The 27,609-nt window shown below is 39.1% G+C and overlaps 1 protein-coding gene across 4 annotated transcripts in view; it reads right to left on the bottom strand.

Moving 5' to 3' along the window:
- Window positions 1-27,609, bottom strand: part of CERT1 (ceramide transporter 1) — a 155,768-nt gene that overhangs the window by 42,530 nt on the left and 85,629 nt on the right. For all 4 annotated transcript variants that reach the window (XM_005288273.5, XM_005288274.5, XM_024104551.3 and 1 more), the window contains 5 exons: window positions 26,771-26,878; window positions 22,654-22,792; window positions 20,738-20,821; window positions 13,081-13,238; window positions 7,427-7,519 (listed from right to left, as the gene is read on the bottom strand). In XM_005288273.5, the coding sequence (XP_005288330.1) occupies window positions 7,427-7,519; window positions 13,081-13,238; window positions 20,738-20,821; window positions 22,654-22,792; window positions 26,771-26,878 (582 nt within the window). The remainder of the gene's footprint in view (window positions 1-7,426; window positions 7,520-13,080; window positions 13,239-20,737; window positions 20,822-22,653; window positions 22,793-26,770; window positions 26,879-27,609) is intronic.

Raw genomic sequence — 27,609 nt, 5'->3', positions numbered from 1 at the left:
AGCTGGCCCTGTATGTGAGTATTCTTCCATTGCATTGATATTGCTATTTTCTTGTGCTTTGCGATTTATTATTTTTTTAACATTTTGCCCCAAAATGAGTGGTTCAAATAAAAGACAACGTATGTATTATTTCAATGCAGAGTGGGAAGAATCCTATTGTTTTATTGAAAATAAAGGGAAATGTTTCAGAGTAACAGCCGTGTTAGTCTGTATCCGCAAAAAGAAGAACAGGAGTACTTGTGGCACCTTAGAGACTAACAAATTTATTAGAGCATAAGCTTTCGTGGACTACAGCCCACTTCTTCGGATGCATATAGAATGGAACATATATTGAGGAGATATATATATACACACATACAGAGAGCATAAACAGGTGGGAGTTGTCTTACCAACTCTGAGAGGCCAATTAATTAAGAGAAAAAAACTTTTGAAGTGATAATCAAGCTAGCCCAGTACAGACAGTTTGATAATAAGTGTGAGAGTACTTACAAGGGGAGATAGAGTCAATGTTTGTAATGGCTCAGCCATTCCCAGTCCTTATTCAAACCGGAGTTGATTGTGTCTAGTTTGCATATCAATTCTAGCTCAGCAGTCTCTCTTTGGAGTCTGTTTTTGAAGTTTTTCTGTTGTAATATAGCCACCCGCAGGTCTGTCACTGAATGACCAGACAGGTTAAAGTGTTCTCCCACTGGTTTTTGAGTATTTTGATTCCTGATGTCAGATTTGTGTCCATTAATTCTTTTGCGTAGAGACTGTCCGGTTTGGCCAATGTACATGGCAGAGGGGCATTGCTGGCACATGATGGCATATATCACATTGGTAGATGTGCAGGTGAACGAGCCCCTGATAGTATGGCTGATGTGATTAGGTCCTATGATGATGTCACTTGAATAGATATGTGGACAGAGTTGGCATCGGGCTTTGTTACAAGGATAGGTTCCTGGGTTAGTAGTTTTGTTCAGTGATGTGTGGTTGCTGGTGAGTATTTGCTTTAGGTTGGGGGGTTGTCTGTAAGCGAGGACAGGTCTGTCTCCCAAGATCTGTGAGAGTGAGAGATCATCTTTCAGGATAGGTTGTAGATCTCTGATGATGCGCTGGAGAGGTTTTAGTTGGGGGCTGAAGGTGACAGCTAGTGGTGTTCTGTTATTTTCTTTGTTGGGCCTGTCTTGTAGGAGGTGACTTCTGGGTACTCGTCTGGCTCTGTCAATCTGTTTTTTCACTTCAGCAGGTGGGTATTGTAGTTTTAAGAATGCTTAATAGAGATCTTGTAGGTGCTTGTCTCTATCCGAGGGATTGGAGCAAATGCGGTTATATCTTAGAGTTTGGCTGTAGACAATGGATCGTGTGGTGTGTCCTGGATGGAAGCTGGAGGCATGTAGGTAAGTGTAGCGGTCAGTAGGTTTCCGGTATAGGGTGGTATTGATGTGACCATCACTTATTAGCACAGTAGTGTCCAGGAAATGGACCGCTTGTGTGGATTGATCTAGGCTGTTTTAGGGAAATGTGTTTGCTTACTGTGCGGGGGTACTGTTGCAGTGCCGAAAAAACAATGTCAAACGCCATTTCCAAACTAATCACAGCTCTTATGACATTAGCCATCCACTTAAATCTGAGTTGAGAAACGTTTGATTTGAGTTGATTAATTTTCTTCTATCTGCCCAGCAATCTGTTTTCACTAGACAAGTGGCAAAGTCTAAAAGTGCTACTATTGCTTCCTTTAAAATTGCTCATCTGCTCGCAAAGAAGAAAAAACCCTTTCAAGATGGTGAATTGTTGAAGGAAGCATTTTTGACTGGTGCTGATAGCCTGTTTCAAGGATTTCCTAACAAGGGTGAGATTTTGTCGGCAATACAAGACGTGCAGCTATCAGACAACACGAGGAGGGTACATGCAATTTCAAACGACATGCAAACTCAGCTAAAGGATGACTTGGAAATATGTGGCTGGTATTCACTGCAATTCAATGAGTCGACAGCTATATCGGATACAGCGCAGTTGGCAGTTATGGTGAGGATAGTATTTCGTGACTTCACCGTAAAAGAAGAGTTACTAAAAGTATTGCCTATGAAAGGGCGAACAAAGGGTGAGGACATCTATAATTTGTTCAAATCATACGCAACATCAATTAATATGCCACTACACAAGCGGTCTGCGATCACCACTGAGGGGGCACCAGCAATGATGGGCAGCACCAATGGATTCATTGCACTCTGTAAGAAGAATGAATCCTTTCCGAACTTTGTCTTATCATTGCATTGTCCACCAAGAAGTTTTGTACGTCAAAGTTTTCTTTTCAACATGTCATGAATGTCATTATTAAAATAATTAACTCTATTCGAGCGAAACCTTTGCAACACTGACTTAAGGCCCTGTTGGAAGACGTTGATGATAAACAATCTGATCTTATCTTGCACACAGAAGTATGATGGCTGAGCAAAGGTGAAGTTCTTGCACTTTTTTTAAGCCTAAGTGAAGAGATCAAAGAATTTCTGAAGTCCACAAATCAGAACTTCGAGCAGCTAGAAGACTCCAGCTGGTTAATGGACTTGGCTTTTCTTGCCAACATCACTGACAAATTGAACATTTTCAATCTTGAGCTCCAGGGAAAAGACAAAAGTGGCTCAAATTATAGGTTCTGTAAAATCATTCAAAGCAAAACTGATCTTGTGGATGTCACATATGAAGACAAAGTCTCTCATACATTTCCCAAGTATGAAGAAAATGGTATGTGACAGTGATTTTAACCCATCACCATTTGTTATCCACATTCAAACACTTCTGGAACAATTTGAAAAGAGATTTCAACAGTTCACCATCATTGAGCCTGTAGTTGCCTTTCTTGTGAATCCTTTTACTTGCCAAATAGAGGTAACAGAAATGGCTACATCAATTGTGAGTCTCATTCAAGTAAGAACAGAAGACTAGGAACTGGAGATTTTGGACCTTCAAAATGATATTGTTCTAAAATCCTGCGCAACAGATGAAAACTTTTGGAATCTGGTTGACCGAAAAAAGTTTCCTGCCTTAAAAAAAATGTAGCATACAAAATAAAATCTTATTTCGGTTCCACTTATCTATGCGAAGTTCTGTTTTCAACAATGAACATCATAAAATCAAAATACAGATCTCAGCCTACAGATGCCCATCTTGATGATTGCTTACGAATGGGAATATCATCCTACTCTCCCAACTACAAAAAATTGGCTGAAGAAATGCAGTGCCAAAAATCACACTATTAGAAAAACCATGTGAATTAGTGATACCTATTTTCCATTAAGTGCTGATGAGCCCGTATGATTAACTTGTGTTTAACGTTTTTCATATTTGTTGGTTTGTTTATTGAAACCCAGATACAAGTAACAATACAAAGAATATTTTTTAATTAACCATAATTGGCTATGTTAAAGTAAGAATAATAAATATATTTGGACCAGCAGTTCAACAATGTTTTACTTTTTAAAAATAAATAAGATGAAAACGGTTTATGATATTTATTTTGTATTAAACGCCTTAATTTTCTTACAGGTAGATAAAAAAGAGCAAATTCACATGGTAAGGTGAAAGAGTAATTGCCGAATAATTTAATTAATACCTTTTACATGTAAAATTACCTTTTTTATCTTATGGATTCATATATTATGTAATATTAAATATGATGTTTTTTGTATTATTTAATGTACACATACAAAATAAGCCTTAAATTGTTGGTGCCTGCCACACTTCTGAAAACATGAATGTGCTATTGGCCACAAAAAGGTTGGGGACCACTGCATTAAGGAGTAGGCTGGGTCCCCAAGGATAAACTATAGGCATTTCAACATCCCCAGTGGTTATTTTTTGGTCTGGAAAGTAAGTCCCTTGTTGCAGCCATTCACACAGACCAGAGTTCCTAAAAATGCGAGTGTCACGTACCTTTCCCAGGCATCCGACGTTGATGTTGGTGAAACATCCCTTGTGATCCACCAGTGCTTGCAGCACCATTGAAAAGTACCCCTTTCGGTTTCTGTACTGGCTGCCTTGGTGCTCCGGTTCCAAGATAGGGATATGCGTTCCGTCTATCGCCCCACCACAGTGAGGGAATCCCATTGCAGCAAAGCCATCCACTATGACCTGCACATTTCCCAGAGTCACTACCCTTGATAGCAGCAGCTCAGCGATTGCGTTGGCTACTTGGATCACAGCAGCCCCCACAGTAGATTTGCCCACTCCAAATTGATTCCTGACTGACCAGTAGCTGTCTGGCGTTGCAAGCTTCTAGAGGGCTATCGCCACTCGCTTGTGAACTGTGAAGGCTGCTCTCATTTTGGTATTCTTGCGCTTCAGGGCGGGGGAAAGCAAGTCACAAAGTTCCAGGAAAGTGCCCTTACGCATGCGAAAGTTTCGCAGCCACTGGGAATCATCTCAGACCTGCAACACTATGCGGTCCCACCAGTCTGTGCTTGTTTCCTGGGCCTAGAATCGGTGTTCCACAGCATGAACCTGCCCCATTACCACCATGATGTCCAAATTGTCAGGGCCCGTGCTTTGAGAGAAGTCTGTGTCCATGTCCTCTTCACTCTTGTCACCCGCTGCCGTCACCGAGCTGCCTTCATCTCCTCGCCTGCTTTTGAAGTTTCTGGTACTGCATATACTGCAGGATAATGTGTGTGGTGTTTACAGTGGTCATAACTGCCGCGGTGATCTGAGCGGGCTCCATGCTTGCCATGGTATGGCGTCTGCAGGAGAGAAGAGTGGCAGCGGAAGCGGTCGTTTGAGGACAATGGTTTGCAGCCCTACTGCACGTCTGCTGCCAGAGGAGGAGAGCAGAGTGGCTGCGGAAGCAGTCGTTCGATGACTACAGTCTGCAGTCCTACTGCACCGTCTGCTGCCAGCAACAGCCAGGACACAACAGTGGCGGCTGAGCTGAGTGGGCTGCATGCTTGCCGTGGTATGGCATCTGCGCGGAAAAAAGGCGCGAAACGATTGTCTGCCATTGCTCTCACGGAGGGAGGGGCGACTGACGACACGGCTTACAGGAAATTAAAATCACAAAGGGGGTGGGTTTGCATCAAGGAGAAACACACACAACTGTCACACCGAAGCCTGACCAGTCATGAAACTGGTTTTCAAAGTCTCTGTGATGCGCAGCACACCTTGCTGTGCTCTTCTAATCGCAAACAGCCTAGTCAGCAAACAGCGCCAGCAAGCTTTTAAACGTTCAAAGGCACATTCTACCAGCATTATGCACTTGCTCAGCCTATAGTTGAACTGCTCCTTACTACTGTCCAGGCTTCATGAGCCATGGGAGCAAGGGGTAGTTGCGACCACATGGTGCTGCCAGCTGGGAGAGCAGCCGGAGGCAGAAGCCTCCAACTCGCATGATATTCCAGGCAGGACTGAATCTCCATGAGACAAAGCTTAAAGAAGAGAATGACCTGGAGTCACTCTCATTTATGTCCAGGTGCCCCTGACTGACTTCACCAAGGTCGGCCAGGAGCACCTATGTCTGCCCAGGTGCCCCTGACCGACCTCACTGAGGTTGGCCAGGAGCACCTAGGAGACGACGGCTAGCAGTTGTATTGCACTGTCTGCTGCCGTGAAGGCAAGGAGCTGCTGCTGTGTAGCAATGCAGTACCGTGTCTGCCAGCAGCACCCAGGAGATGTACGGTGACAGTGAGCTGAGCGGGCTCCATGCTTGCCGTGGTATGTCGTCTGCATGGGTAACCCAGGGAAAAAGGCGAGAAATGATTGTTTGCCGTTGCTTTCACGGAGGGAGGGAGGCCTGACAACATTTACCCAAACCCACCCGCGACAATGTTTTTGCTGCATCAGGCATTGGGAGCTCAACCCAGAATTCCAATGGGTGGCGGAGACTGCGGGAACTGTGGGATAGCTACCCACAGTGCAACGCTCCGAAAGTAGATGCTAGCCTCGGTACTGTGGATGCACTCCGCTGACTTAATGCACTTAGTGGGGACACACACAATCGACTGTATAAAATCGATTTCTAAAAAAACGACTTCTATAAAATCGATCTAATTTCGTAGTGTAGCCATACCCTTAGTGTACAGCAGGCTAGTGCACTGTAGACTTCCACTACAGCTTGCCACTAAGTCCCCATGTGGACAAGCCGTTTGTCATGGAAAGGTAAGAAGTTTTGTAACATGCATCAGTTCATTTCAAAATTCAGATGGTGGTTAGGGATACAATAGCCCAGATCCTGGGGTGTAGTGCAACTGCTTTTCATCACAGGACCACCTGCCTCTGTCCCTAATAGGAAAGGAGAGGATCACCTCAGTGTAGAGGAATCTTCTGGCAGCATAAATGTAGCAAAGCAGCTCCTTCAACACCCCACATTCCCTACTGCTGACATAAGGGGCATGGCTTGGGAAGGGGGGGCATGGTCTGGGATTTCTTAAAATCTCCAGCTGGTATATTCAGTTCCTTGCGGGGGGGAGGGGGAGGCAGAATCAGGGGTACAAAAAGTCCATCTTTGTACTTCATCCCTTTATTAGCTGAATTGTGTACTCCTCAACCACAGAGAGCAGCTGAAACTAAAAGACCACACACAAAGTAGTTGCTTGGCATCTTAGAACAAAATGTATTAATACTTTATTTCTCAGTCAAGATTTGCATCTTTGTATTTACAAAATTTTGACCTACATGGAAGTGAAAGCGTTAGTGTGACTGTAATTTAGCTGAGTTGTAGTATGGGTATATAAGCTTCATAATATTCCACAAAGAGGTTTATGTCTGCAAAATTTGACCAACTGCATACTTGAGTGGAAAGCTGCTTAGATGTTCATAGCTTAACTGAGAGAAACTTTTAAGAAAGATGTGAATTCACAAAACCAGTTTAAAGGGAGACTAGCAAGTCAAAAACTTGGCAATGTTTAAATCAGATTCAGATACTATACCAGTCTCCAAGTTCAATTATGATGTTTTTATTCGCATTTTTCTATTTCAAATGTTTTTTTCTTTTTCCTGTTCTGCATAAGTGATACACACAAACAGGGAAAAACTGATTATGGGAGGGTGGGGTGAGAGTGCCAAACTAACTATACACAAAATGCTGTCAAATGTATGAAGCAAACTGACAAACTCAGAAAAATCTTACAATAATCTTAGGTGTTGCTCATAACAAGTAGAATCTTTCAGACAGAAAAATGTTTGACAGTCTCGCTAAGTATACTCAGATGCATCTTATTATCCCCTTTCCCTCATTAGCTACAAATGTCTGGATTGAAACCCTTCCTACAAGTTTCCCTGTTGCAGAGTATGTATTTAATAAATATTGATAAAAGCAGTTGTCAGTTACAAGGAAAATCTGGTTTAATGTTTTGATACTTGCACAAAAAATCACTTCAATGAAGGATACAAGTTAAGTCATGAAAGGATTTAATCTGTGAAAATACTAAGCAAGCAAAGAAATAAGCTTAATTCATACCTCATAGTCTGGCCCTCCAAAATGGCATTTTTTCTTAAGTTCCGTCATGGCATTTTTGTATGCTTCTTCTATTCTTCGCCTTTTCTCAATTTCCTGTAAGAACATAATCAGATTTTGAAGCTATTAATCAGACTCAAACATTATGAGAAAGTATGACAAAAGATGGATAACCACTAAAAAAAAAAAAAGGTGGGGTTCCTCCTCACACTGTTTTAATTTCACTTTTTTGCACATTTGTGGCAGTGTGGAAGTTTATGAACATTATGTATATATAGATGTATGTACACTATGGCTATGGCTACACTAAAGAGCTTACAAGTGCAGACGCTCTAAGCCAACAGGAAAGAGCTCTCGTGTCAACTTAATTACTCCAGTCCTCGCAAGAAGTGGTAGCTATGTCGGCGGGAGATATAGCGCTGTCCACACCAGCACTTAGGTTGGTGTAATATACGTTGCTCAGGGGGGTGGCTTACTCACACATCTGAGCGACATAACTTATACCGACATAAGCTGTATTGTGTACCTAGCCTATGTTTGTAGTTTTTATTCTAGCCTTCAAAATGATGGTGTACAAAAAGTTTGTACAATCCACCATCTTTGTATTGAAAATGGTCCTGCCTAGGGAGAACTGAAAGTATCTTCTGATGGCTGTATCAAAATATGGAAATAAACATTCTTGAGATTGAGAGCTGCAAATATATATATATATATATATATGAAAATAAAAGGAAGTGATTATGGATTCAAGAGTCAGCATTTTGAACCCAAACTTCCAGATGTACCTGTTTAATTTTCGTAGATCCAAGATCGGATGTACAACCCCATTCGTCTTTGGGGCTAGTAAATAATGAGAGACCAAGCCAAGATTTGAGATTTACTAAGACCTCCTCTATCGCTTCCTTTAGTAAAAGAGAGTGAATTTCTGTTCTTAATAGCTTCTCAAGAGAGGGAACCAAGAAAAGGAGGGGACATCCTCAAACTAAATGGTATAATCCTTTTTTATTATGTTCAAAACCCATCTGTGGTCATATTTTGCAACATATTAAAGTGAGATAGATGGTCGCCAAAAGGGGAGGGAGGATCCAAGATTGAGCGATGCAAACCAATCTTGATGTCAAACTTGATGTCTAGCATCATGCACAGAAGTGGAAGAAGAATTGTCTGGTCTCACCCGGATTTGGAGGATCACTTTCAACATATTGTGGTTGAGAAGCAGTAGAATGCTGCTGTAGATACTGAAATTTTTGGAGTATAATTCTAAGACAACAAAGAAAGGTGGATAGTATTGTCTGATATCTAAAGGCAGGTGCAAGATTTCTCATTTTAAAGGATTGCAAAAGACTCAGAGTCCTAGCCATAGATCTCATCTTTAATTTTCTCTAAGACTTTGTCCATTTTAGAACTGAAGAGACCATTTCCCACAAATGGAAGACACTCAATTTTTGATTTTGTTTCAAAGGGAAGAAAGGAAGAACATAACCATGTGTGCCTGCAAAGAGTTATTGCAGTGGCTGCTGATCTTGAAACCGCATCTGAGACTTCAAAGAATTCCATCAGAGTGTACTTAGCCACATTCTGTCCTTTGACAGGGGTACTGACTAATCTTTGATACACTTCAGGAATATTCTTTTTTAAAAAGTGTAATTATGTCCAAATGATGAAATTGGTACCTAGCCATGATAGCCTGATAGTTAGTGATCCTCATGATCAGAAGTGGAGGAAAAGAGTTTTCTTCCCAAAGAATCTAGTCTTTTCCCTTCTGGGTCATTAAAAGTACAATGTAAATATCCTTTGTTCTGGCTGCAAGAATGCAGAGGTGTTTCTTAAAAAAAAAAAAAAAGTGGTTGAGAGGATGATAGATTATTCCATACTGATATCCCTGGTTGCCAGAGACCTTCCAAGATGGGGCAAGAATATACCTTGTTAGAAGATGTAGTACCAAGGATATCAGGGACAGGATGGGGAGTTTCCTCTACTGCCACAGACGGTATGTTTAAAATAGTAACAATTCTGTTGACTAGTTCCTGAAATTGAGTACCATCTTCAGAAAGATGAAGCTGAAAGGACACCAACATTTTCATCAGGAGACGAGTGCCCAGCTAACTCCTGTTCATTATGCTGAATGTTCATTTGATGAGGTGAATCTCCCTCCTCCTCTTCTATGTGTAGTGTATCAGGAACAACAGTGGGTGACTTATCTTTCACTTAAGGATCCCACTGTCTAGGATCCAAATTTTTCAGATCTGTAGAAGCACCACTACCTTGACATGAAAATTCAGATGTAGATCTTAAAAAAGGATTGATAGGGAAACTCTGGAGTCAGCCAGCACAACCATGGCATCCTGCCAACTGTTCTAGTCTGGTACCATGTCATAATCAGGATTATAAGGACGTTTGTGATAGTCGACCTCAGAAAAATGTTTCTTAGAAAGAAATGATGACGACTCAGTTTCTGGATAGACAGACTGATCCAGCTCTTCTGAATGCAGAACCCATCCTGGACCAACAGAGAAATTATAGGAGATACAACTGAAGTAAGGATCTGCTACAAAGACAAAGGAAACAATTTCTTCTCAGACCACCTAACAGGGGTCCTGGGTGATGGTAAAATGTCTGCAGATCCATGTGATAAAATGTCTCCTTTCTGTCACTTATCTGGTGGAAGGAGCTGAGCAGAGTTCTTGTACAGTTCCCCATTATTGGTGAGGAATTGAAAGGATCCAAGGGACATGGTTCTGAGTGTACTTGTGCAGTAACAATAGAGGGAACTGGAAATGATGAGATACTCTGATCCAACTGTCTTCTTGGAGCCATTGCATGGGAATGTTCTCATGATATAGAGTCCTTAACGTTTGGATCCATAAAAGGCTTGGATCCACAAATCCATAATCTGAAGGATTCAATGACTCACCTGAATGGAAAATCTTCAGAAGCACCAAAAGGTGTTTAGTCTTGGCCTTCTTTTTCTTCAGAACCAAGGGTCCCAGATCCATAGGAGCCTCAAGCATCGTTTCAAACAAAAAAGAAACCTGTTTCAGTCATAAACTGTACCTTTCTTGGAACTGGGTCCAAAGAGTTAGCTAACGAGAGCTCAGTCATCTTAGAACCAGAGCTCAGTGCAGAGGATGACAGTTTCAGCACTGTCATCTTTCTGGAACTGGAAGTGCCCTGTTCCAATTCAGGCCTCTAGTCTTTTTTCCCCCCAGAAGCTTAAGAAATTTCTGATCCGTAAGATTTAACAGATAAACGCTTCTTGTAGTAAGAGGGCTTGGAATCTATTCTGCCTCTCTTTTCTGGCATGTGGGGTAAAGGTACCACATAAGGAGACTGGTCCTCTCTTCAACACTTCAAACTCTGAGTGTAGGCATCCAATGCAGGAAAGACTATGGGGTGTGATGTGCATCTCGAGAGTCTGTGTGTCTGTCTTCAGATCCGCCATCAATGCCCATGTTGACGCTAACTACACTAACAATTAACACTAACTGTATATACAAAAGGAACAAAGCTCTTATCTAAAACTCTATGGATCCAGGAAATCCAAAGAAGGTTCATGTCCATTTGAGTCAGCGGCTGGAAAGAACGGAGGCAGCAACCGCCGCTGCACCCCCTTTTATAGCCCTGCCCCCAGAACATGCTCAAATGCTGGAGGAGGGGCAGAAGGGGAAGCATGAGTGATCTAACATTGTTACAGGCACTGATAACAGTAAGTTCCACCATGCAGCTGCAGCAGTCTACCCATATCCCCAGGAATGAACATGCAGAAGACACTTGAACTAAGGCATCAACACGAGGGTGTAGCATGGGGCAGACAAAAGATTAGATGCTGGAGACTATGTAGATATTTATTTCCTTGCTTACTCCCTTTTCTTTTCCTTATATAATTCAACTTTAATAAAATGAAATTTAGTTTTTGTAGTCTATATATTAAACTTAGAGGCCAAATCAAACCAAATTAATTAAAAGCTATTTTCCATTCACTGATAGGTTAATTACATTTTCATTGCTTTCAGTATGAAACATTTCAAATTCATGAAAGGCAGAGGGATGGAGAAAGAGACTGAAGTTAATCACAGCAGTTTGTAAGGATTACCAACAGGACATTTAACTAATCAGAGGCCCTAATCAAGCTATTAAAGTTGACAGTGCTTTTTACCAGCAGCAACAGCAAAATTATCTTCACAAAAGTTCTATCAGTGTTAAAATATGCACACAAGTTGGACATTATATCCATGCTAAACAACATCCAGTTTCTTTTACAAAATGTCATTTGTAAAGCTATGTTCGAGAAAAAAAGACATCTTATTTTTTAAAATGCATATTCTACACTAAGCTTGGACTGGCCTACAAAGAAATTTCCCAGAAGATCCCAGGACTTAGAGACTACTCCAACTACAGTCCAAGCAGTGGCAGATAAAGTATCAAAATCCCAGTGGATTTGAAGATCTCAGTTGTGGCTGGCAGTGGGCTGGGGCTTAGATCTGCTGTTTGGGAAGAGTGGAGTGAGGAGATCGGAATTAAGGTCTGGACATGGTCTGCCTCCTTTATGGGTTCCTCTTGTATATGAAATATTAATTTAATATGTCAGCATGTGATACAAACTGAGGTAAGACCTGAGATACCACATGATGCACAGTATGGTTACATACTAAATTCAAACAAGAGGTGGCAAGTGACTAGAGGACTGCACATAAGGCAGGCCAATCACAGTGAAGGCTGGGCCCTGGGAATCAACACATTAAGTGGTAGCAACAGACACTTCCAGCAACCTCATCTGAAGGGAGAAGAGATTATCCCTGTTCTTCTAGACTTTGGTGGTATTAATGGTCATTGAACAGATTCATCATGAACCACTACTGCCATTAGTGATTACCTCCAAAGAGGGTGGTGCTGTTTTCTCTCTTTAAAGTTGCTTCTCTAATTACCATAAGATTTGATACATTAGCATTTAAAAATTACTTTATTTTCAACAGGTATATTAATCACACCATATATTTAGATAGTATTTTAAAATAGTAAAAGAGCACTCCACAAAATGGTTAAGCTCCAGTATTGCCATCATCCTTTATCATTACAATTAACACAGTACTATAGATTTGTAGAGCACTTTATAAAGAAAAGCAACTGGTCTTTCTCTTAGGAAGTTGCACAAAATATGCCTATTGTTATGGAGACCTGCTAGCTCATCTCTATATTTAAAAACAATTAAATTTAGGAACAGTCTGTGGAACAAAGTGATGGTAGAAGACTATCACAGGATAGATGACATGCTATATGATCTGCACAACAAGGATGAACCTTTGGCATTTGCCTAGTTTCATCTAGTTAATTTACATCCTTAATGTTTCTATTTAACTTCATGGAATAGGAACACAAGTTGTCATAGAATCATAGAATATCAGGGTTGGAAGGAACCTCAGGAGGTCATCTAGTCCAACCCCGTGCTCAAAGCAGGACCAATCCCCAGACAGATTTTTGACCCAGATCCGTAAATGCCCCCCTCAAGGATTGAACTCACAACCCTGGGTTTAGCAGGCCAATGCTCAAACCACTGAGCTATCCCTCCCCCGATAACATCCTCATCACAGCTGAAGTTTAAGGTTAAACGAAAGCAACTTGATCTACTGTAGTAGCAAAATAAAAGGGAAATCTCTTACCTTATCCAGTCTTTTTTGCCAGCTCTCCTCACGTTTTACCATGAGTTCAATACAATGAGAAAGTGTAGCTAGGATTCCAGCAGTAGTTGCCTTGAAAGTTATAGCTTCCCCTTTAAAGTCTATGCCATTAATTCCTTTGGGTGTTACATGTGGAAATACTAAAACAAACAGATAAGATTCATTCACTCTCATACCCACCTTAGTGACTCAAATGAATACTATACCACATAAGCCTTAGATTACAGCCAGCTGTCTAAAGAGGTTTTTAGCTAACCAGTGTGAAGTTCATTTAAAAAAATAAAAATAAAGGAGACCAATAATTCCCAACTATCCATAGGAGCAGGAAAGAGGCTCAAAGGCAGGAATGCATTCCTTCAGCTTCATCTTACTGTAGTGTATTTCCCCAAGTCTACTTGCTATGCTATATTATTCAGCAAATCATGTGGGTGTAGGGAGTGGTAATACTTTTTAACAATAGCACTTTGACAGCTTGAAATGGGGTCTAATTAAAACAGAACAACCTTAAAATTTAACCAATAATGTATTGAAAAAGCAACAATTTTAAAATGCAATCATACCCAAAATGGAATATTAAAGTGGCTTTAAATAGATGACTGAGTTTTTTAAAAATAGTAATAATAAAGTAAAATATATTATCTTTCAAAGTTAACCATTATAACAAATGTGTTGAATTCTCCTTAAGAACAGTGGGTTCTGTAGTTTCAAATACTTCACGCTGCCAGCCAAGCCATCTGTTGCTAAGGCTATTTAAACAAATCACTTAAAAATGTGACAGAAAAAAAAGTACTTAACACATCAAGCTCATACAAAGGGTGACAAAATAGTGCATTAAATACAGCACATGTAATGTCACAAAATACTAAAAGCACAAGCAACTCCCCTTTTAAAACTAATACCGTTACATGAGAAAGTAACTCATAATTGAACAAGCTAAAGACCAACTGTCCAGCAACAACATTCATCTTCTGGTCTTTGTCAGTTTGTCTCAATATTATTTACTTTGCATCTAAGTTAGATTTTATGAATGTTTAAAACAGAAGAATGTTTGTATAAACCTATGTAACACGTATTTGCCTGACAGACTGAGCTAATGCTTTAAACTGGGTAAGCTGTTCAAGTAAAAAATACAAATTATCTAGATGTAATCGCTGTTCTCTAATGGTAAAAAACTGCTAACACCTACAGTCAGGGGGAATGGACGGAGAGTGTCACATGGTCTCAATGAGTGGTCTAATGCTCTAGAGATACTTAGGGCTCCCTCCTTTAACAACATGAAAAAGCTTTTTGAAGGGAGGGTTAAAGATTATATATTGCTTCAAGTCCTCCAATCATTAAGTATAAATCAAAGGCTTCAATTACCCTAATCTACACAGGTTGTGATGTGAAAATAAATTGTATTCTCATACAGATAACAAAACATACTCCATGTTGAATAATATAGAGAAATATTTAATTTGTAGGAGAGACGGGGGAAAAGAAAGTTGTGGAAGGAGAAAATATTGTTCCACAGGGACAGTGAAGCTTTGTCTACAAGGTGGGGTAATGCACACTATGGGGTTGTGATTTCTAAAGCCCACAAATGTATTGTGCATTAACTGACTTGTGTAAACCCTGCAGGTGCATACTAAATGTTCCCTAGTGCGCTTTAGCATAATAGTACTATGTTAAAGCACACCAAATGTTCCCTAGTGCACTATAACATAGTGCTGTTACATTAAAGCGCACTAGGGAACATTTCATGCACACCAGCAGGGTCTAAATGGACAAATTAACGCAAGCACTTTTACGCACTTTAGAAATCAAAACAGCCTAGGGCACTTTATCATATGGTGTAGATAAGCTCGGAGCAAAAGCCAGAACCTCCCTCATTCTCTCCCGTCACCTATAGAGAATACTGGTGAAAGAACGAAAAGGAGGTCAAGACTGGAAGAGCAGTGTGAGCAAGCAAGAGAATGGTGCAGTGGGTTCACTGAGAGCAATGAAAATCAATAGCAATTTAGAATTGAATTCAGAGATTAATAGGAAGTATTGAAAAAGAAGGATTAAGGGAGGAGGCGGCCGTACTGCCTTGTTTCCTAGAAAAATTGAGTCTGACTATTATGGACTTCCTGATTTTTAGGACATATCAACAATATAAAATCATAATAGGAATGCAACAAATTCTGCAAAGACCCAAAATCATGATAATCTACAACTTCTCCTGCTCTTTATGTCAAGGTCTGAACAGTGGTGGGAAGAGATTGGGTCTGTTTTCAATTAGCACTTGCAGTCTTCCTGATGAAAACTATCCCAATTGCTTGTCTCTGCCAAAGATGCCTGATTAGGTCAGGAAGGGAAAATGCTTGTAGTAATGTCAGATGGAGGGCGGAGGCCTCATCAGGCTCTTAGATATTCACTTGCTCAAAAATGATTTTTCCACTTCATATTTTAATACTGTCCCTAAAACCAAATGAAGGTACTAGTCCACAATGAGGACAACATCCATATTAATTTTCAAATCTTCAGCTGTTTTTACTGGAGCCCCATTAAAAATTGTGGTTAAGGCACAGGACTGAGACTCAGGAACTCTGGGTTACTATCATGGTTCTGCCACAGATCCCTTGTGTGACCCTAGGCAAGTCACTTAATCTTTCTGTGTCACAGTTCCCAATCTGTTAAAAGGGGATAATACTTCCTTTTCCCCACCCTTTGCCTGTCTAATTAAATAAGCTCTCCAGAGCAGGGATAGTTTCTTATGAGTCTGTGCAGCACCTAGCATAAAGGGGCCCTAATCTCTGTGAAGGCCTCTAGGTGTTAATACAATACACTAATAAAGCCCTCATTTTTGTTTTTAAATACACAATGGGAAAAGTACTTTCCCCACTTGCCCATAAGAGGCAGCTGAATAATTTTCACTCAGACTACCCCATCTTTGGGCAGTGTCCAAGCATGGAAAATTTCAGTCACACAAGGTGACCATTTTGGAAAGTTACAAGCATACAAAAGCAAAGGGTTATAGCAGTAACTGCTTTGTGACCTAAACTACAGCCGATATAGCAGGTACCAATAATATACTGGATGTAATTTCATAGATTCATACATTCCAAGGCCAGAAGGGACCACTGTGATCATCCAGTCTGATCTCCTGCATAACACAGGCGATAGAACTTCCCAAAAATAATTTCTAGACCATATCTTTTAGAAAAACACTCAATCTTGATTTAAAAAAATGCTAGTGATGGATAAGCCACTAAGACTGTTGGTAAATTGTTTTGAAGGCTAATTACATCACTTAAAAACATATGCCTTATTGCCAGTCCGAATTTGTCTAGCTTCGACTTCCAGCCATTGGATCATGTTATACCTTTCTCTGTTAGATGATAGAGCCCACTATTAAATATTTGTTCCCCATGTAGTTACAGATTATAATCAAGTCACCCCTTAACCTTCTCTTTGTTAAGATAAATAGATAGAGTTCTGAGTTTACCAAGAGCCATGTTTTCTAATGTTTTAATCATTCTCATGGCTCTTCTCTGAATCCTCTCCGATTTATCAACATCCTTTTGAATTGTGGATGCCAGAACTGGACACACTATTCCAGCAACGGTCACACCAGTGCTAAATAAAGAGGTAAAATAACCTCTCTACTCCTATTCAAGATTCCGCTTATGTACCCATGGATTGCATTAGCTCCTTTGGCCAGAGTGTCACACTGGGAGCTCACATTCAGCTGATTATCCACCTTCATCTCCCAAATCTTTTCCAGAATCACTACTTCCTAGGATACCTAATTATGGCTTACATTCTTTGATCCTAGATGCAGACACTTACATTTAGCCATATTAAAACGCATATTGTTAAGCTTGTGCCCAGCTTAACAAGCGATCCAGATTGCTCTTTATCATTGATCTGTCCTCTTCATTATTTATTACTCCCTCAATTTTTGTGCCATCTGCAAACTCTATCAGTGATTATTTTGTTTTTCCCCAAGTCTTTCATAAAAATGTTAAATAATTTAAGGCCAAGAACCGATCCCTGTGTGACCCCTCTAGAAATACAACTGGTCAGTGATTCCCCACTTACAATTACACATTGAGACCTATCGATTACAACTGTTCTTAAAGAAGAGTTAAAATTGGCTATTTTGGTAAATCATGTTCCTTTATAAAAGTTTAACATGAATTTCAAGTGATATCAACATAAAAAACAAGAAATGGAGAAAGAATCATTTCTACATTTTTCAGTCCGAGTACGACCAGATGCACACATTAAAACACAAACAAAATGTGGGGTTGATTTCATAATGGGCTGTCCCATACATCACAATCTAGTTTATACAGCAAATATCTCCCTGAAATGCAGATACAAAGAAACAGAATTACTGATTAAGGTGCAACTCCTACATCATCCCACAACATTATACAATTTGACAAAGCCACATCATCCTTTTAAAACGTATAATGCAGTGAAATTAGTGAGAGTTTGTATCTCCCTGAGTTTAGTTTTAATAGCTAACATTACAGCTTACACTTTCATGTAAAACATCAGCTTGCAAGCAATGGCACCATATCAGAAAAATTCTGAGGAGGCAAAGTTGCATCAACATATAGAACATTATATGTTATATTATATCCTGCAAAGTTGGGGAGGAGGGGAGGGCAAAAAAGGAAGACAATGGAGCATACAGACCTACGAACAGTCAGGGGGGACAAAACATGGTAAAGTAGGCAACTGCCCCACTTGTCCCATTGCAAATGACTCCTCTGCATTCAAGTGGCACTGGAGAAGGCTTTTTCTAATATTGTGGGATCCACCCTAAATCTCTCTCATCCATCTCAACAGCAAGGGTTTTCTCTATAGGATGACGGGGATAGGGACAGTAGGCTTGGTCTATTTACACATAAAAGTTTTGCCAGCATAACTATGTCAGTTTTGAATGTGTGTGGGGACAACCATATCCTTAACCAACACAGCTATGTCGGTAAAAGCCCTAGCATAGATGCAGATGATTCTATTTGGGGAACTGTTTAAAACTATACTGGCAAAAGAACTCTTGCTAGTATAAGCTGTGTCTTCACTGGGGGTGTGGGTGTTGTCAGTATAATTCTACTGGAATATCGACACTAGCAAACACTTAAGTGAAGACAGGGCCTAAAAATGCAGCTGACGAATGTTAGTTCCATGATGACAGTTTCTACTGATAGAAGTCAGATGGAAAGAAAACTACTTTCTTTAGTAAAACAGAATAGTTAAATCCTAGCACACCTCCTTGATTAGATTACTGTATTCAATCGATTGACCTTTTAATAAATAGATATTGTGTTCAGTAACAATTGTTTCAGATAATTAAAAAGGCATTGCCACTATACATGAGCTTCCAAGCACAACTTCATACAGCTTTATGCAGTAGTTCTCAAACTTTTGTACTGGTGACCCTTTTCACATAGCAGGCCTCTGAGTGCAACCCCCCATATAAATTAAAAATACTTTTAAATATATTTAACACCATTATAAATGCTGGAGGCAAAGCAGGGTTTGGGGTGGAGGCTGACAGCTCGCACCCCCCCCCCCCAAGCCTGACCTCCAGTTTGAGAACCCCTGCTTTATAGTCTCATAACAAAACATTAACATAAAGGGCATTTACGATCAAAATTCTACCTTGATTTTTTTTCCTTCCACCCAAATATAAGCAAATAGAACCTGAAGCTAAAACATTTTACAACTCTTAGATAAAAATTATTCAAGCATTTTGTTATGAAATAGTGAAAAACTTCTACACTGTGGAAAGTTTAAGCATGCATATTCCTCCATTTCCTCTTATAGAGGGTATCCATTGTTTCCCCCAGTTTTGAGTTACGCCAAAACTACACCAGAAATTATTAAAAAGCACAACATTCATTTGCTTGCCAGATTAGTAGTGCAATCTACTCAGTAGAGGAAGCACTTTATCTTGCTCAATGACTCCTATGGCCGATAGATTTGTGTTGACAGGTTCCTTCTTCCATTTTTCCCCAAAAGAGGTTCTAGCTAGCCCACTAAAAAGAACATTTGTAATTAAACAGATCTTGATAACGGAGACTGTAAAACAGGAGAAACATGGGAATATCAAAATTTTCTGATACCTCCCAGGCAAATAAATTATTTGGGTCAAATTAATCTTTTCTAGTATAATGTTGCAAAGGTTTATATATAAAAACTATTTTAATAAATGCTATTTTCTGGAGACTCCTCCATGTTCAGTGGGAGCCCCTGAACAGCCTTCAGATTTTCTTTCCCTGCTTTACTTCAAACAGTCTTACAATTCAGTGTTTCAACCACCAATCTATTAGCCAAGGAGTACTACATGAAACCCTCTTGAGAATCAATCAATGCCAACTCAGTTGGTCTGAGGTAGCGGCTGGACAATGTTAAAAAAGACCCCCACAAATGAAGAGGCTGAGTACATTGCAATTTCAGACCAGTAAGCAAAAGAAAAGCACTGGAAATTACAGAAATAATTTTTTGACATTTACTTGCATAAGTAGCAGAAGCAGGCCAAACTTTTGAAAGTTTCTAGAACAGGAAGACTCAAATGCTTATTCAGATTTCCTGTATATATACACAGTAGGTGCTGTGATCATAAAAATAGAAAGTAGAAGAAATTTTACTCAGAATTTATCAACTTTAATGTGGGGTATTACCGGAAGATTCATTAAGATGTTAAGAATTATTACACCACAGGAAATCCAAAAGATAAGACTGATACTTTAACTGGCCTCATTGTGTCTTCCATCAGCAAGCCCCTTACAGAAAGGTGATTTAGGGAAACAGCATCACTATTAGACCAAGTCTATCACAACAGCGCTTTACTGGTATGCTGTACCAGCAAATCACTCCTAGTATGAATGCATCATATATGGGCAAAACTGCACTTTTGTTGGCATAGCTGATTCCAGTGTCTCCCACACTCCCTCCCTCCTCCCAAATGAAATAAGCTATACTGGCAAAAGCACAGTTTTGCCCATAAGCTGCATCCACATTAGGGGGCTTGCTGGCACAGCTATTTCAGTCATAAATCACACCTGATCATACTCCAACCAACACTGTATTGCCAGCAAGAGTTTGCAGTGTAGACCTGGAGTTAGGCACAACAGGAAATGTGAAGCTGTCAGGCTCACAACATTAACATTTACATGCAGCCTTTAGTATTCAATATTCCAGAGTGAGAATCACAATAGCAGCTGGTGAATGTTAGCACAATACTGACATGTGACTCAGAGAGCCTTGACCCTGTAATTGACTAGTGAAGTTACAGATTTAAAATGGTTTCATCAGTGTGTATGAACAGTTACCATTCCTATGCACATCATTAAGCTGTTCATTTGCAAAGCAAGCAGAAAGTTATAACTATCTATATCAGTGTTCTCAACCTATTTACCACCGTGGGCCACATCAACACAATATATATATATATATATATATACTACCTGTATGGTCCTGAGGATGTCACATCATCTGCAACTGTATGTTGATTGGGCCGCAAGCGGCCCACAGATTGAGAACCACTGTTCTAGATTTATATACCAGGCTTGTCACTATACTTTCTATAAGATAGGAATAATTGGAATAACCTATATCTAGAGAAAACTTGAGTTAATGCAAATTTAGAAGTACTTACATTTTTCCTTACTGCCATTACTATTATGCAAGAAATCCCCATCAGAACGCATTGTAGGAAAATCATCTTCATCATCTTCAACCACTAAATTTGAGAGAGAAAGAGAGAGAGAGATTATTTGCATCTAGCTAAGAAGCACAATGACAGAAAAGGGTTCTTTTCAAATTCTTATTGAGCAGGAAAGTATTACCGTAGCATTTGGATGGTTGATCAGTATTTCCTTATTAATAAATACTTCTAAAGTTACTTTAATTTTGCATAGGAAACTTTTAGACTCTTCTGTTGCCTGGTGCCATAATTTGCTCAACAGTGACAGAAGTGTAAGTTGAAGTCCAGTGTAAAATATTGAATTGTTTTCCTTCTTTCTCTATTACAATAGAGCCTCAGAGTTATGAACACCAGAGAGTCACGAACTGACAGGTCAACCACACAACTCATTTGGAAACTGACGTACACAATCAGGCAGCAGAGACAAAAACAAACAAAAAAAACCCAAATACTATACAGTACAGTACTGAGTTAAACATAAATTACTAAAACGATAAAGGGAAAGTTTTAAAAAAAGATTTGGCAAGGCAACTGTTTCTGTGCTTGTTTCATTTAAATTACGATATTAAAAACAACATTTTTCTTCTGCATAGTAAAGTCTCAAAGCTGTATTAAGTCAATGTTCACTTGTAAACTTTTAAAAGAACCACCATAACATTTTGTTCTGAGTTACAACCAACCTTCATTCCCCAGGTATTTGTAACCCTGAGGTTCTACTATACTAAATAAGCAACAAGGTACTAGAATTGTTCCAAGGTAGATCTTGCTTGAGTCCCCATCACTGTCCACAACCTTGTCCCACTCTGCTAGGGACTGAAGACAGTCAGCACCGCCATAAAACTAGTGGCCGTTTCAGAAGAGGGCACTCCCAGCACAATCAAGGATGCTCTGAAACCCCAATTAAGCAGAGCACTTAAGCAGGTGCTTTGCTTATTTGGGATAGCAGAACATCCTTCATTGTGCTCTGAGTGCCCTCTGGGAGTATTTGGCTGAATTGGAGCCTGAGTCAATACAGAACCTCACCACACAAACATTATCATATTTTATTTAATATGGCAAAAAGTTTGTCTTCTGACAAAAAACTAATATTACAGCAGGATTGAAACTCAAAATATATATTGGAATTTCAATATTGCTGAAATGTTATCACTTTTCAGTAGAATTTCTGCCATCAGAAGGCTCATATTTCAAATTTAAACTAAAATTATACAAACACACTTTTCTGGAAATTTTATGAGAAAGGCCTACCATACTTTGTGAACTTTCAGAATGCTGAAGTGAGAATAAAGGTAGTTTTCTTTTGAGTGATTTGTTAACTTCTTGGCCTTTATGGGTTTAAGACAAATTGTCTTAGTTAAACCAACCAAATACTGCCTAAGTATGGCAGCTCAGATGAGAGCTATAATTATTCCAAGTATCATTTCAATTTGTCACAATAAAGGATGCAATATCAAATATAAGCTCGACTGCCATCTTTTGTGGGTTTAAGCTAATCTTTTTAAAGTGGAACTACCAACAGTTCAATGCTACAGACTCAGATGATATCTTAACACTTCAGTGATGTTGAAAGCTATCAGTTCAAGATATGTTTAAAAGCTTTGGGGTTATGGGCAGTGAGGTCAAAATCCATCTTTTGAAAAAGAGATTACAATATGCACCCAACATGGTTAACAATGCTCATCATATAATTCGGTCTGGCTGACTACATACTATGGTGAATAATACATTAAAATACCTAGATAGCATTTGATTCTGTCTGCACTGTTTTAATTGTTATGGATGCCACTATTTTGAAACTAGATTCCACAACATGGTAGCTTTCTGTAGTGGGGACAACACTGTAAGTAAATTTTATTTAGTTTATTTACCTTTATCCCTTTGAAGTTCATCCTTGGAGACTGCATCTGCACAGGCATCAAAATATTTCTGTAAAGTATCAACCTGTCTACAGAGGATATCTCTGAAGGTTTCCATTTCAGCAAGCTTCTCACGCAAGCTATGACCTTTCTGGAAATACAGAAGAAAAACCTCAAGTAACACTACAGTTTATAATAGAAAATATAGTAATAAATATTCAAAATAAAAATAGCATAAGAGTTGTATTTCAAGCATTCACTGCCACCTATAAACACTTCAGATAACAGTCCATAAATGTTAAAGTAATTACTGCATTTTATAACAACTATTTATTGTGTCATAGGTGTTAGACCCAATGCACTTACAGTAGAATCTCAGAGTCACGAACTGACCAGTCAACCACACATCTCATTTGGAATTGGAAGTATGCAATCAGGCAACAGCAGAGACGAGCCAATACGGTACAGTACTGTTAAATGTAAACTACTAAAAAAATATAATAAAGGGAAAGCTGCATTTTTCTTCTGCATAATAAAGTTTCCAAGCTGTATTAAGTCAATGGTCAGTTGTAAACTTTTGAAAGAACCACCATAATGTTTTGTTCAGAGCTACGAACATTTCAGAGTTATGAACAACCTCCATTCCCGAGGTGTTCATAACTCTGAGGTTCTACTGTATTAGTTTACGTAGTCCATTTCCCTGTCTGTGGATATTACCTATAGTATATTTTCTAATGTTTTGTTCACTCTACCTTGCACAGTCCCAAATTAGGAGACTATTGCCTCTTATACCTTGGGTAAACAGGTTCCTACTTTCAAATGCTGGACATTTTTATAGCTCTGAGATATAGAAATTCAGAAAGTGAACATTACTATAAGATACTGCACTGTTTCAAGAGAATTAAAATGTTAGTTGAATTATAATATGCAATTGCTTTTTAGAGTTAGTGTTCCCGGCGTTCCACAATAAAGGCTGTGATGTGCATGAAATATACACACTAGGCCAGTGGTTCTCAACCAGGTGTCTAGAACCCCCTGTGGGACCACAAGCAGGTTTCAGGAGGTCTGCCAAGCATGGCCAGCGTTACACTTGCTAGGGCCCAGGGCAGAAAGCTGAAGCCCCGCCGCACAGGACTGTAGCCGAGGGCCCCGAGCCTCAACACCCAGGACTAAAACCGAAGCCTGAGCAACTTAGTTTCCCAGTGCCTCCTGTGGCACGGGGCCCCAGGCAATTGCCCTGCTTCCTAATCCTTAATGCTGGCCCTCGCTTTTATATGGAGAAAAACAGTTGTTGTGGCACAGATGGGCGGTGGAGTTTTTATAGCATGGGGGGCGGGGGGGGAAACCTCAAAAAGAAAAAGTGAGAATCTCTGCACTAGGCAGTTGAGGTTTCCTGGCTCCCACTCCAGTGCACTTTCCTCTAAGCTATAGGGCATTTTGTGGGACAATCTCTGGAAACAATGGAGGTGCCCTTCAGTCACAATGTCACTGCTAAATATGATGGGTTACTCTTGGCAAGCTTTAATAATGTTTAAACAGGTAAAATGTTAGTTACACCAGCAAACTTTCCATGTATATCTGATATTGGAGTAATTCGTACATGTGAAGCAAAGTCTGGAGTATTTCAGATTTCTCACAGAAGGGTTCCAAAAAAGGTGAGACAGGAAAAAGTTTCAACGAGTGGTTATTTTGGAATTCTTATTTTCTCTGTATTAATCATTTTTCATCAAGCCATCATGAACAACTCAAATGATCTTCAAAGTTTATATCTGTGTTCTGTTTATTGCCACTTAGAAGATTTTAACAAAATAAGTGTTTAAGTCATCTGTTACACTGAAATCTCAGCTGGTACCAGCTCCACCGTAACCTAATTAAATACTTGATCAAAAACACCGCTAGTTTCAGCATAAGAGTTCTTCACTCTATACTAGGGCTGTCAAACAATTAAAATTAATCACAATAAATCACAGTTTTCATCGCACTGTTAAACAATAAGAATGCCATTTATTTAAATATTTGTGGATGTTTTCTACATTTTCAAATATATTGATTTCAATTACAACACAGAATACAAAGTGTACAGTGCTCACTTTGCAAATATTTATAATAAAAATAATATACTATAAAAAGATAAACAAAAGAAAATATTTTTCAATTCATATAATTCAAGTACTGCAGTGCAATCTCTATCGTGAAAGTGCAACTTACAAATGTTGAATTAGGTTTTTTTTACATAACTGCACTCAGTAAAACAATACTACTTTGGAGTCCACAAGTCCACTCGTTCCTACTTCTTGTTCAGCCAATTGCTAAGACAAGCAAGTTTGTTTGCATTTACAGGCAATAATGCTGCCCACTTCTTATTTACAACGTCACCTGAAAGTGAGAACAGGTATTCGCATGGTACTGTTGTAGCCAGCATTGCGAAGTGTTTATGTGCCAAGTATGCTAAACATTCATATGCCTCATAATGCTTAGACCACTATTCCAGAGGACATACTTCCATGCTGATGATGCTAGTTACAAAAAAATGTTTTAATTAAATTTGTTACTGAATTCCTTGGGGCAGAATTGTATGTCTCCTGCTCCAAGGTTTTACCCGCATTCTGCTATATATTTTGCGTTATGGCAGTCTCTGATAACGACCCAACATGTGTTGTTCAATTTAACAACACTTACACTGCAGATTTGATAAAATGCAAAGAAGGCATCAATATGAGATTTCTAAAAGTAGCTAGGCACTTAACCCAAGGTTTAAGAATCTGAAGTGCATTCCAAAATCTGAGAGGGATGAGGTGTGGAGCATGCTGTCAGAAGTCTTAAAAGAGCAACACTCAGATGTGGAAACTACAGAAACTGAACCCCAAAAAAGAAAATCAACTTTCTGCTGGTGGCATCTGACTCAGATGATGAAAATGAACGTGCATCAGTCCGCATTGCTTTGGATCATTATCAAGCAGAACCCGTCAACAGCATAGAAGCATGCCCTCTGGAATAGTGGTGGAAGCATTAAAGGGCATAAAGCATTTAGCATACTTGACACGTAAATACCTTGCAATGCCAACTACAACAGTGTTTTAGCGAACGCCTGTTTTCACTTTCAAATGACATTGTAAACAAGAAGCGGGCAGCATTATCTCCTGTAAATGCAAACAAACTTGTTTGTCTTAGCAATTGGCTGAACAAGAAGTAGGACTGAGTAGACTTGTGGGCTCTAAAATTTTAGATTTTTTTAACGTAACTGCACTCAACAATAAAACAAACTAATTCTACATTTGTAAGTTGCACTTTCACAATAAAAAGAGATTGCACTACAGTACTTGTAAGAGGTGAATTGAAAAATACTATTTCTTTTTTTTACAGTGCAAATATTTGTAATAAAAATAATATAAACTGAGCACTGTTCACTTTGTGCTGTGAAATCAAAATATTTGAAAATGTAGAAAAACATCTAAAAATAAATTATAAATTTCAATTGGTATTCTGTTATTGTTTAACAGCATGATTAAAAAAACGGCGATTAATCACCATTAATTTTTTTAATTAAGTTAATTTTTTTGAGTTAATTACTTGAGTTAACTGCAATTAATTGGCAGCCCCACTCTGTACAGATTAACTCCTACCCCTTTTCTTTCTGTGATGCTCTTCCCATGTGTTATTTCCTCATCAAAAACTACTGTCCAGCAAGGCTAAAATGGTAAACATTTATAATAGTAAGATGCCTCTTTTCTTCATTTATTTCCAATTTATTTAAGCCAAATTTGTTCCTATCAAGGGAACTGCACTCCTCTTCAATTAGAGTCCTGCTGTTCAGTGTCATGCCAGAAGAGACAAGTAAAGTGTTCCCACAGGTTTGACTGCTTCCTAATGGAGAAAAATACCTGTTTAAAACTGACAATAGAGCATGGAGACAGGTGGACACTTACTGTATCATCCCTCTATTACCACATATTGAACTAAGCAACACTTACCTTCAAAATGATAAGTAATCAAAGTATCTTTACTGATGTTTCATTTTATATTGCTGAAGATAAACGGATTTAGAGTCATGGGTCTCTTCACATGTAAGTTCCTTTCCAGAGTGTCTCCTTCGTTCACAAATCATGTTTATAAAATGTGACTCACTAACCTTGAATGATGAGGTGGATGTAGCAGAGTATCCACTTGCTCCAGACACCAGAGACACCATGGAGCCATGGCGCCGTAAACTTGACTCTGATCCATAGCCAGATTCAGTCTAAAAAACAAGTGTAATAAGCCTTTTAATAATGAAGAAACCATGAAAGCAAATCAATGATATTTCCTCTAAAACTGGCCAAATAGTTACTTACCAGGGAAGTAGCATGGGTTTAGTGACTCAAACTATTTTTGCAATTGAAGCATTGGATAAAGCATGCAACTAGGATAACTGTTAAGGAAAGAATTTTTTGACTTTCTAGTTTGACACCACTGTTTAACTCAAGATCAAGTTACACACTGATTGAAAAAAATTTACAGCTCACTCATGTTACATTATTCCCCCAAAGTGCTCAGTATTTCTGGGTATATAAAATATTTGTAAACATTTGGACGGGCTTCACAAATTCAGTAAGAGCAACGTATGAAAAACAACACTGCTGTTCAACATCCGAACTGGGGTAAGCCAAATATAATTTTGTCGTCTGGAAAAAAGATTAACTGTTTTTTGGACATTTAAATCCTAACACAAGCAATTTACATAATATTCCAGAAGGAAACTACAGTAACCTATGATTATTTACAGGCACTAACACATAGCTTCATACTGTGAAGAGGAAAGCAGCCTCAGAGTCAACCCTTGAACAGTTTTGAATACTGCCACTTCATTCTTGTGAAGGTATTATTTATCCCTGTAATTCTGGAGGAGTCCGTGGGAAAAAAGTAAAAGGTTTGTCGGCAGTTGTCAGTGCCCAAAAATCTCACTCAGATTCAAGACCCCTTTGTGCTAGG

The sequence above is a fragment of the Chrysemys picta genome, chromosome 6 (assembly GCF_011386835.1).
Source record: "Chrysemys picta bellii isolate R12L10 chromosome 6, ASM1138683v2, whole genome shotgun sequence".
In the NCBI taxonomy this organism is placed as follows: domain Eukaryota; kingdom Metazoa; phylum Chordata; order Testudines; family Emydidae; genus Chrysemys; species Chrysemys picta.
Note: the sequence above shows the minus strand (reverse complement) of the source record. Positions and strands in the feature narration are given on the sequence as shown.